Raw genomic sequence first — 12500 nt, forward strand, 5'->3', positions numbered from 1 at the left:
CGAATTCGACCTCGTTCTGAACTTGCCCAAGAATCCGTCCTTTCCTCCCTGATTGCCACCAGACTTGTGACGTAGTTTGACGTCATCGTCGGGAACATGAAGCATCTGTCCTTCAAGAATTTGGCCCATAGGAGTCAGGACTTCCTGAGAGCCGTTCAGCTGATGCGCTTGCATCTGGACGGAAAGCGTAGATTCATCCATGGAATGGTCCATCTGAATCTGGGGTTTCTTTTTAGGTCGCTGGAGTGCGGAAGCGTCTGATTTCGATCGAGGACGGAACGTGTCGAAGAAGCTTTTGACCTTAGATGACCCGTCTTTATCCTTCTTTTCTTTGTCTTTGCCATTATCCTTTTCTTCTCGCTCTGAGGATTTGTTTCGATGTTTGGACTTCCCGCCGAGGAATCCCTTGAAGGCGGAAGATCCCGATGATGACCGAGGACGACCTCGGAACTCTCCGCTGTCCATCATGTTTCCGTCTGTATTGTCTCCGTCCAGTAACGGCATAGCAAAGGCGCTCAAGTCCTGAGAAGAGAGGGAAAACAAAAGATTTGGTTAAAATAATGACGAAAACATGTCAAAGGTATGGTCACATAGAAACGAACCCAAGAGCGGTTTCGAAATCTGACATCATTGATAAAACTAGGTTATTTAAAAAATGCGGCCAACTCTCTCTCTCTCTCTCTCTCTCTTCTCTCTCTCTCTCTCTCTCTCTCTCTCTCTCTCTCCCTCTCTCTCTCCCTCTCTCTCTCCTCCTCCTCCTCCCCTCTTCCCCTTCGTCTCTTTCTCTCTCAAGCACTCGTGTGTGTGTGTGTGTGTGTGTGTGTGTGTGTGTGTGTGTGTGTGTGTAATAATAAAAAAACGTATACGATGCTCTTGAACAGACATAAATAAATGAACTGAAACTGAAACCCAAGAACTACGGATGTTTACAAGCAGGCTTTTAAATATGACACGGGCCAGATGCTTTATAAATAAGCAATGATGTCATACTATAGCTGCAATACGTTTGTATTTCGTTTTTAGTAGTGTCATCTTCCAAGAAAAGGGAAAGACAGAACGTGTAGGTAAGTGAAAACTTCGTGGATTAAAAAGGACATTTTTATATAGCGCAATATCCACGCTGTCGACGGTGTGCTCAACGCGCTTTACAAAGTGTCCCTGATCACCACGCCTGTTAGGCGATATTGCATTTTTTTTTTCAGACAGAGACAACGCTGTTTACGACCATGTGTTCACTTTACACCTGAGTGCGGTAATAAAATGTGAGTAAAGAGCTTTTTTTCTAGGGACTCAAACTATGCACCGAGCGAGGCTCGAACCAAGGACCTTCCGATCCGAAGTGGAGTGTCATTCTACAAGACCACATAGCTGATTTGGATTAGGAACTAATTAGAAAGCCCGCAGCATATTGTTTTTGTCACAAGCGCCTAAGTATATGCGAGGCAAATTAGACATCAAATGAAGAACAGAAAAGCTGCCTTCAGTAATCTTATACTCACTAGCCAAATGCTCATCATTTAGATGCAAGCACGTGATATCTTCGCCAAAAGAGACCTACTCGTAGTCCTTCAGCGCCATCAAGCCCATGTATCCGGAGTTTATCCCGGTTTCTATAGCCTGACATGTACAATTGCAATGGCTTGCTATCCTTAGGATAAAACGCTAGTCTTTCGCAAAGTACTTTCCACTAGGTCAAACAGACCCAGCTATACAATCACTGCTGGGTGAGGGGCGGGGGGGGGGGGGGGGGGGGGGTCAGAAAAAAATCGACTTCACTCAGGTTCAATCTCAGTCCCTTTACTAACTGAGCTATCGGCACACCCCTCCCCCTCCCCGAAACGAGACATGCTGTAGTGATATTTCCAATATATACTTTTACAACGTTACAGGCAGATGATTCACAAATGTTATTAAAGAGATACAATATTCCATAACGTGGATTTACATCCGACTGTCCAACTTCCATACGAAGGACTCAGCTAAGGCCTGGCCAAAAGGAAATAATAAAGTCCTATCTCTGGTCAAGGCCACAAAGCCAAACAAAATTGGATAAGGTGAAGGGGGCTGAGGAGACGGCAAGAGTTTATCTTTCTATAGTATTGTGAGAGGGGTGTGGGTGAATGAGGGAGAGAAAAAAGGTGGAGGGGGAGGGGGGGGGGGGGGTCCACCTAGCACCTCCATTATCAGTTCAATAACCTCCGTGTACCATATCGGGCCGTCGTAATTTACGAGATGCCTGTGCCAATATTCCAATCTATTCTCGATAAACAGGAAACTGGTTGACAGAATAGTGTTCCAGCCCCTGGTGCTGATCGAATAAAGACTATATAATATATATACACCCCATATTTGACCAAAGGAAAACTGAGCGATACGCATAGCATACGAGGCAAGTTCGGGTCGGGGGGAGGGGGGGGGGGGGGGTTAGCGTGGCTCAGGGGTATGGTATTTGCTTCGTACCCACAAGGTATCGAATTCGGTTTCCCGCCGCGCTGCGTGGCCTTGAGCAAGTCACCTCGCCCTAGCTCACTTTGCGGCGCTGCACTGCGGCCGATGCCTGGGTTATTCCAGTCTTCACTTGGTTGGAATAGACTCGTAGTATCAAAAGTAAAACAAAACAAAACCATAAATAAACAACAAAAATCGCAATATAAACAAAAACTACAAAAAAAAAAAAAAAAAAAAAAAAAAAGACCAAATACAACCCCCCCCCCCTCACCCCCCCCCCCCTCACCCCCCCCCCCCCACGAAAAGGAAGACAAAACCACAAACAAGCGAACAAAAAAAAAATAAATTCAATCCACTCACATAGACACATTATACAAAACAACAATAACAACAAGAAGAACAACAACAACAACGCATTTGCATCATAATACGCATAATATGAGACGAGTGACACTGTCCAACAATAATAACGATGATGATTACGACAATGAACTATCTAGATGGTAATGACGGTTATTTCCCCTCGATATCATTGCAATTGCAATGTGTATTATGTAAATCATATTGTCCGATGAAGTGATATTGAAGATCTGAACAAGTGTGTATGAAAGGTGCCAGACAAAGCAAGAAAGAAAAATACAAGCAAAAATACCATACCAAAATATCAGTCATCATCATCATCGGTATCATCATCATCATCATCATCATCATCATCATCATCATCATCATCATCATCATCATCATCACCATCGGTATCATCATCACCATCGGTATCATCATCATCATCACCATCGGTGTCATTATCATCACCATCGGTATCATCATCATCACCATCATCATCGACATCTTCATTCATCAATGTCATTATTTTTACACAACAACGAGGACAACAAAGATGATGTCAGCTGAAAGAGAACACCAATGAAAGGGACATAAGGAGACAATGGCATGACGAGCAATCATTGTCTTTTATCTCATTAACATTTCATGAATTATCTCCCTTTCAGTCTCGCCCTTCACGATTTCAAGATGACAAGATTTGTTCATACAGATGATGTGTTGTATATTTTCATCTTCCATTTATTCACATTGGAATCTCCATTACATTAATGCATGGTAAATACATCTTAAATATCAACTTAATTCGGGCCAGATTCAAAGTTTTTGTTTTTGTTTTCTTTTTAATAGAGAAAGATGAAATATTTAGATAGATAGATAGATAGATAGATAGATAGATAGATAGATAGATAGATAGATAGATAGATAGATAGATAGATAGATAGATAGATAGATAGATAGATAGATAGATAGATAGATAGATAGATAGATAGATGAAGCTCACGAAGTGGCCTGTTGACAAAAGTCAATGTGGAAAAAGAAACCATCTACTTAATCAGATAATTTTTCAAAGAGGGGTGGGGGTGTCAATGCCTTTACTCTCGTTACGACTACTTACCCTTTGGGGTTGGTGGTGAGGGGTAGATGGATCGGCTGACAGACATATTCCCAGTCTGCGAAGGCATGCGCATGAGCACATTATAACCAAAAACACAACCACAACCCAAAGAACAATGATAAAGGAAACAACTACAACAAAAACAACAACAACAATAAATATCAGTACATTATTATGGCAACGAGGATTGCGTTTCGAATAATTGTGATGAACAATGAAATTATGCTGAGTTCCCGTTACTTTCAGACGACAAGACGAGCAGGCGGCCATGTGGGCGGCCATAAGCCCACCCCCCAGGACGGAATTCGAAAAGACAGCTTCAGGGTAATATAATGCATTATTATTATTATTACTATTATTATCTTTGTTGATGAAATAGATAATACAATCACAATTAACAATGCCGCGATTTATGCAATAATTCCAATCCTCCAAAGAAGATGTAGAACCCCAGCGGTGGTGCAAATTACAGTTCCGATGAAATAGACAAATATTACAGCCACGCATTATAAAACCAATAGCAACTTGGCACACGGGCTTTTCAGCATCATAATAATAATATTATTAAGTAATCACTGCAACAAAAAATCTCCTCCGATGGAATTAGAATGAAAACATAGTCAACACTGGTAAGAGGACATGTCTAATAAGCATTAGCACTTGTATCTATCTAAATCCATCCCACGAAATAACACCACAGCGCTGAAAACATCGTTTATGTTTCACCATTTCATATCATACCATCACCATTTCACATCATTTCAATGAAAAAAGGACTCATCTAATTCAATGTCAATATAAAGGACTCATCTAATTCCAAGTCAATATTATAAAGCACTCATTTCATTTCAACCCGACGATCAACAACAACACATTGATCAACACTCGTCATTGCGATCACCTATTGTTAACTTTATTATTATTTCTCAGTTGCCACTGCTGTTGCTGTTGGTGCTAACGCTGTTCCCACTACACCTGCTGCTGCTACTGCTGCTGCTTCTACCGATGCTGCTATGCTATAATTCACAGAGCTGCTATTTCCAACCTGCAATGTGATCGATAGCAGTCAGGAAATTGCTTTTTTACATCTTAATTCACGTTCGTTCATTCCCTTATCAAACACTCCATTCTCCAGGAGGAGCACAATTGTTTGACAGGCCAACACCCAAATACACATCCCAAAATGAGCGAAAGTGACAACAGAAAATACCTATATCGAAATAGTATCTATATATTTTTGTCACAGGGATGAATCGATATTTATATCTAGATACTCCGTCCTCTACTTAGACTTGATTTCTATTCTAAACTCGCGCGAATCTGTATAAAGATCATTCAATCCTAACCCTACGTATTCCAGTCATATAATTCAAAATCGATTAGCTTCCTGAAAATCTTGAGCTAGTCGGAGATTTTAGAAATGGCAAAATATTTATATAAATCAAGAGGAAAAAATAAGAACAAAAATACAAAAATAAGAAGAAAAAAAAAAGTGATGTATGTTGAAAGACATGCCAATACGTTGCTATCTCTCCATCCAAAATATCGATATTTCAAGCTGAATCAGCTATTCTTATTGAATCCGTACTGTCGTTTGTTTCAATCCCGCTATTCATCTCTCTCTCTCTCTCTCTCTCTCTCTCTCTCTCTCTCTCTCTCTCTCTCCGACAACAACCCATTTCGAACAGGTAATAATAACTCGACAGGTATTGGAGAGAGGGAGCGAGGAATGCTACGACTACAAAACTTCCAGACAATTTAATCAATAGTCAACAATGTCAATAATTTTACACGGATATTCCAAGAGAAAAAATAATTATAGCATCTTTCGATGTGTTTGAACACATTAAGCAAATGAATTCCGACGACTTTTACTATTTACTTTTGTTATCTAATGCTGTTTCATTCGTTCGCATTATCTGATTGATACACTGGTCACAACATTCGAGCGGTTATTCTTAATAGCAGTTATAACTTATAACTAAATCTATAGACTAGTAGTCAGTAAAATAATGTTTCCCTGTTTTGATCGGACATTTTTCTCAAGATACGGCTCAATAATCAATTCTATTTTATCAACAATGCAAATAGCTGAACAGAATACGAATTAGTTGTTAATTATTAAGGTAAATATGATGCCACATCTCTCTCTCTCTCTCTCTCTCTCTCTCTCTCTCTCGATCTCTCTCTCTCTCTCTCTCTCTCTCTCTCTCATTATTATTATTGATATTATTGCTGTTATTATTGCTGTTATTATTATTATTGCTATTATTATTATTATTATTATTATTATTATTATTATTATTATTATTATTATTATTATTATTATTATCATTATTATTATTATTAATATCATTAATATTATTAATATTATTTCATTATTGTTATTATTGTTTTATTATTATTATTATTATTATCATCATTATTATTATTATTATTATAATAAATAAAATTAATATTAATATTATTATTATCATTATTATCAGTATCATCATTATTATTATCATTATCATCATCATCATCATCATCATCATCATTATTATTATTATTATTATTATTATTATTATTATTATTAATATTATTAATAATATTAATATTATTATTATTATTATTATTATTATTATTATTATTATTATTATTATTATTATTATTATTATTATTATTATTATTATTATTTTTATTATTATTATCATTATTATCCTTACAAAATGTGTTTATGTGTCTGCCTGTCTCTGTCTCCCCGTTCCACCCCCTCCTATCTCCCTCTCCGTCTCCACTCTCTCTCTCTCTCTCTCTCTCTCTCTCTCTCTCTCTCTCTCTTTCCCGTCACTAAACACCTTTATTAATAATAAAACCCACTTGATATTATCATTCTTATCAACCTTGTAATCGGTTTTCAATAACAGCCCAATGGATAAAATGACGAAACACAGACAGAAATACTAGCATTAAGTCTGTGTTGTCCTTTAAGATTATATTATGGTATGTATTTGTATTAGTTGGTGAGAGACATGAAACAGGGTTGCCAGTTTGGCATTAAATCTGCACAATAAAACGAATGTCATTAAAAAAAAAACGCACCTGCCAGTAATTCATTTTAGTATAATGCTATGCCTTTAAAAATATAGTTCTTGAATACCTACCAAATAATATTACAAGTTTTAAAACAAATTACCTACCTACCTAGAGAATGAGAGAGAGAGAGAGAGAGAGAGAAAGAGAGAGAGAGAGAAAGAGAGAGAGAGAGAGAGAGAGAGAGAGAGAGAGAGAGAAAGAGAGAGAGAGAGAGACGAACACTACATTAATTTTTCATGTCATTAGTGAAGAGGGAGATTTGTTTTTAATTTTTAACACATTTATGTGTTTCTACCTCTTTGGACATAAAGCTGCTGTTATATATTATGTTTGACCATTTTTCGTAGCATTTGCCTTTGACATTATTCGATAAAATATTTCTGGCAACCCGCGACGAACGACGGAACAAGAAACGAGAGTGCGAGATCGGTATTTTTGGTTCGTTCGACCGAGGATGGGACGACAATGATGATGTAATAAGTGACGTATGGTTTATTTTTAGACACAATCCGGTCTGATCTCACTCTTGAAGACTTCCGCGTGATGATGTGCCATGTATTCTAGTCTATTTTTGGGTCCGTGTTTGTTTCTTGTATTTTTGTATTCTCTTAAAAGCAAACAAATGAATCGCATCAAGCGAACATAAAGGTTGGCTTTTGGTCTCTCACGATCCAATCTACTTGTGCATTTATTTACCTTCTTCTTACCCACTACAGGAAAATCGTTATATATATAAAAGTCATAAGGCCCAGGGAGCCGGAGTTTATCCCGTTTCTATAGCGCGTGAAACGGACAATAGCAATTGCTTGCTACCCTTTGAATAGGACGCTGGTCTGTCGCAAAGTATTTTCCCAATCATGCTGGGTGCACAGGGAGGGGGGAGGGGGGGGGGTGTCAGAAGAAAAAAAATCTCGACTGCACCCGGGATCGATCTCAGTCCCTTTGATTGTGAAACGAGTGCTCTACCAACTGAGCTATCGGGGGAACCCCGTTACAATATAATACACCTTTTTCTTATCCAGATTTCTTTTGTACATCACAGTATTTGAATACACTTTTTTGTTATTGTCGTACGAAATTAATGCTGTGTTGAACAACTTGTTTTGCTCATGCTGAACAAAATTGTGTATGGCATTGATTTATTCCTTTTGAGTTATTTTTTTAATTAAAAAAAAAAGTAAATTTTTTAGTCAGTTTTGTTAGATGAATATGACGTTTCGGAGAAAATCGGAAAATGGTCGAAAAAAAATTAAATTGACTTCTTTGCATACGACATCATTGGTTTGAATCATATTATTAATTCAATTGATATTTTCTAAGAACAGGTATCAAAATTTCTTCGTCACTTCATAGAAAAAACATTAAGAGGAGGGGAAAATTGATTAATCATTGACTATCTGATGATATTTGAAAACATTTTCGTCGAATTTTGAAGTGTTTTGAGCATAATAAGGTAACGCTCACACATAACACGCATTCAACACGCATAAAAATAAACACACGCACAGCCTACACATTTGGGCCAGTGTAAACATTCTGCTCTCACTTTCTAAAAGAACACACAACACATGTCATGTAATGGTTTTTTTTTTTTTTTTTTTTTTTGAAACTTAAGTGATGATGAGTCATGTGGCCATAACAAAATAACACAAGTACAAATAATTAAAATCAATAAATGTTTACATGTTGTACCAAGCAAATCATGTTCGACAAATCGGGTTAACATAATGCTATTTTTTTACCTCTGTACTATTCGAGAGATTAAGTATTACTACTTATCTAGTCTTGTACACATGATTTCATTGCTCACGACACGCACGCATCATACTTTGAACGTCCAGACAAATTTTCTTTAAAATCATTATAGAAAGAACGAAATTGACGTAACCCAGCTTTTTGTTGTTGATTTTAGACAATCATTTGGTGATTAGTACTCACTACTTTATAATATCAACCAGACTATAAACGTTCAAGGTTACACATAATTTTGTGTGTTGGTTCGTTATATCCTGGCTGGTGGATGTTGTGAATATTTTACCTATACGCATAACATAAATATGCGGGGTTTCCAGATTATTTTTTTCCAAACATGCCAAAACAAGTTGTAGACAAATGTCAAATAGATGGAAAAAAGGTCCTACTTTTCCTAGCATCAATGTTTTTCTCTCTAAAAGAAATAATAATAATAATCTTTATTGTCCAAATAAAAGGCAATTTATTTGAGGTAAACAATGCTCAAATAGTTTGGTTCGTGGTATGAACATAAACACATCAAAGTGGAAAGAAATGTTAATTTTCTTATCCGACTGTCATGAGTAGTATCTTGATTTAATTTTTTTTTTGGTTTTAATTCACCTCGTTTTGCCCGTTTATGGGAGAAAAATTGAATATTTTCTGGGAAAATAGTGTACATTTATCTATTAATCTATAAAATAAAATAAATAAATAAATAAAAGGATGACTTGAAGATTTAAATGATAAAATTTGAATTTATAGCCAGACACACGAGTCATGTGCCAACATTATTTACTTTAGGCTATTAATAAGAAATAATATCAATTCTAAAGGAGCTAAAAACTCAAATTTAAGATCTCCGCTGGTTTTAAAGCTAAATTCACATTTTCAATATCTGGTTCACCCCGACAAAATACCGTTTTGAGACGCCTGGTCACAATTTAGTGATAATTATCATTTTGACTTTCATCTCCCTTGTTATCTCTAACCTCTTTTGTCATCTCGTTCATCATGATACAGTAGGTAGTCGAGAAAAAAATGGTCTTACACTTCATCTTTAGTAATATACTTTCTTTTCTAATATCATCATCATCATCATCATCATCATCATCATCATCATCATCATCATCATCATCATCATCATCATCATCGTCGTCGTCGTCGTCGTCGTCATCATCATCATCATCATCATCATCATCATCATCATCGTCATTATAATAATAATAATAATAATTATTATTATTATTGTGATAACATTTCCTATTTTATTATTATTATTTTTGTTGTTGTTAGTTACAGCATCCAATAACTGTGAACACATGATTAATGATCTAAAAATGCTCGGAGGATTCGTCAGTCGACTTATCTATATTAAAGAGCTCCGGATTCTTAACTTTTAAGATATATTTCTCTTGCTGTTATTAATCTTAGAAATTTTCTTTTATAATTTGTCGGGGTTTCGACTTCTCGCTTCATAATTTGTCCAGGATTTACCTCCCAGCAACTGTATTTAGAACTTAGCGTGCACAGTACACAGCCATTGTCAGTCAGGTAGGTCACGGTGGACTACCTAGCGATTTCGCTATTAATTTATCCATTCCTTTGAAATGTAGATAAAGGGAATTAAATTTCTAGTTCGTTTGAGTTTAAATTATGTTTTCATTCCGCTTGTTATTCAAATAAATGTCACTTCAGTCATGAGTGTACTGGGAATGGCCCATTGCGATCGCACGGTTGTTGTATTGCTGTTGTTGTTGTTGTTATCATCATTATGATCATTACTATTATCATTAAAATTACCATCAACATTATTATTATTATTATTATTATTATTATTATTATTATTATTATTATTATTATTATTATTATTATTATTATTATTTCCTACTTTCATCATCAACATCATCATTTTTATTACTATTATCACCATCAATATTGTTACTATTAGCATCTTTATTTTCATTATTGTCATCATTATTTTCATTATCACAATTGTCATCTATCTGATCATTACCTTCATAAACATCGTAATCAATATCTTTTTCTCATCCAAAACTTCATACTAATTAATAAACCTCACTATAACCACCCACCCCAACACCCCCCCCCCCCCCCCCTTTTTTTTCCACCACCACGCCGCAATAATCATTATCCCCTTCATCATCAAAATGATATTTTCGAATGAGATAACCCTGTCATAAAATTACAGAGAGAAATGGCCCGTCTATCTAGATATCTAGACTTTTTGTAACACGACACTTTAATAAACTATTGACACTTGACTTAGGGGTTACAAATCAATACGTTGATATCCTCCCCTATAGAATTTCTACTCCATTCACCCGCTGATTTTTCTTTTTCCTTGCATTAATGCTGTGCTGCGCTATAACGTATTCTTTATATAAATATATATTTAAACTAGATAGTTCAAGAGCAGTCAATATATTAAGCATGTCTTTAGTTTGAACAAGATCTGTCGAAATTTGGGTTCAGTCGTTATATTATAATGAAATGTATTATAAAATAATAAAGGAAAAGCACACGAACGTCAGCGCTCAAGTATTTTTTCCTCTACAAATCTTTACAATATGTAGACGTCTAATATGGACATTTGCATGAAGCTACATATATCAACGACGGAGTGGTCCTATAACAAATTATAGAATTTTTCATGCTTCATAACATTGTTATGCTTTCTTCCTTAATTGTCCGTTTCAAAAAAGTGTTTTTGATACCTACTTTCGCCCTTTTATTTTAAGTGTATCTTTTTTAAAAGCAAATTTCGTACTTTATAATTTTGATAAAATGATACTAAGTTGCCAGATGCGACCAACTGTAAAAAGTAATGAACCAAAAAAATGAATAGAACAGCTTCGAAAAAGAACATGGAACGTTTCCAGCTCAAAACTTTGCATGAGTGAATCTATCACAAATATACAAAACACTGCACAAAACTAATATTTTCTGGAATAATAAAATGCTGCATTTGATTAAGAAATCTGGGAAAAACACTTTAAAAAAATTATTTATACATCCTTTTCAAAATCTCCTTCGAAAACGAACAATGAATAGGATATAATTATAGTTCAAATCATCCACTATTAAAACACCTCAACCCGTTAGCAGATTTCTCCTGCCTAACACTCGCTCAATGCAACTAAATGGATCTAGCAACTCTGTAGGCCACCACCGCTTTGGTTGCATCGGTTGTTGTTTTACGATTTACCGTCAGGACCAAAATAAAAATGCAATTATCTCCAAATTAACGCGACATGGGATAATGAATGGGCCGTCCTCGGGAACAGAAACGCACATTAACACACACAAAAAACATTATATATAGTCATATTACATCGTAATGTAAATTTGTAAAAATAATATAAGCAATCCAACATTGGCAACTTGTTATGAATTCTAAGAAAAACTTGTTAGAAAGAAGCTGTTTTTTTAAACTTGTGGGGTTTTCATATCGATAAGGTCACATAAACACACACAAGTTACAAAGACAAGTTCTGAGGTCTCGATAAAACATAACATGCTCAAGGTGTAGCACAAACACATTTGCAAAATGTATTGTATCACGATAGAACGGTATTGGGGAAACCCCTTCGTCAAATCACGCACTGCGGGTAATAGCATAATGCTATAACACAGAGATATGACACGAACCTACGAAACCCAACTATTAAGTAGTAATAGTAGTAATAGTCAGGGCGTGAGTGTGGAACAGGATGAAAGTAAAGGCGAGAAAAAGAGGGACCATCGAATGGGTGGGTATTGGTGTTGG

General features: G+C 35.9%; 1 protein-coding gene across 10 annotated transcripts in view; it reads right to left on the reverse strand.

The window, feature by feature from the left end:
* LOC144964838 (5'-AMP-activated protein kinase subunit gamma-1-like) overlaps positions 1–12500 on the reverse strand; it is a 378380-nt gene that overhangs the window by 98936 nt on the left and 266944 nt on the right. For 9 of the 10 annotated variants that reach the window (XM_078899538.1, XM_078899543.1, XM_078899540.1 and 6 more), the window contains one exon: positions 1–522. This exon is cut by the window's left edge and continues 42 nt beyond it. In XM_078899538.1, coding sequence (XP_078755664.1) covers positions 1–522 — 522 coding nt within the window. Of the gene's footprint in view, positions 523–3904; positions 5229–12500 lie in introns of those variants that run through there. The other variant, XM_078899541.1, reaches the window with a different exon arrangement.

This window comes from Berghia stephanieae, chromosome 2 (genome assembly GCF_034508935.2).
Source record: "Berghia stephanieae isolate SIO BIC M18660-M18661 chromosome 2, UCSD_Bste_1.3, whole genome shotgun sequence".
NCBI classification, from domain to species: domain Eukaryota; kingdom Metazoa; phylum Mollusca; class Gastropoda; order Nudibranchia; family Aeolidiidae; genus Berghia; species Berghia stephanieae.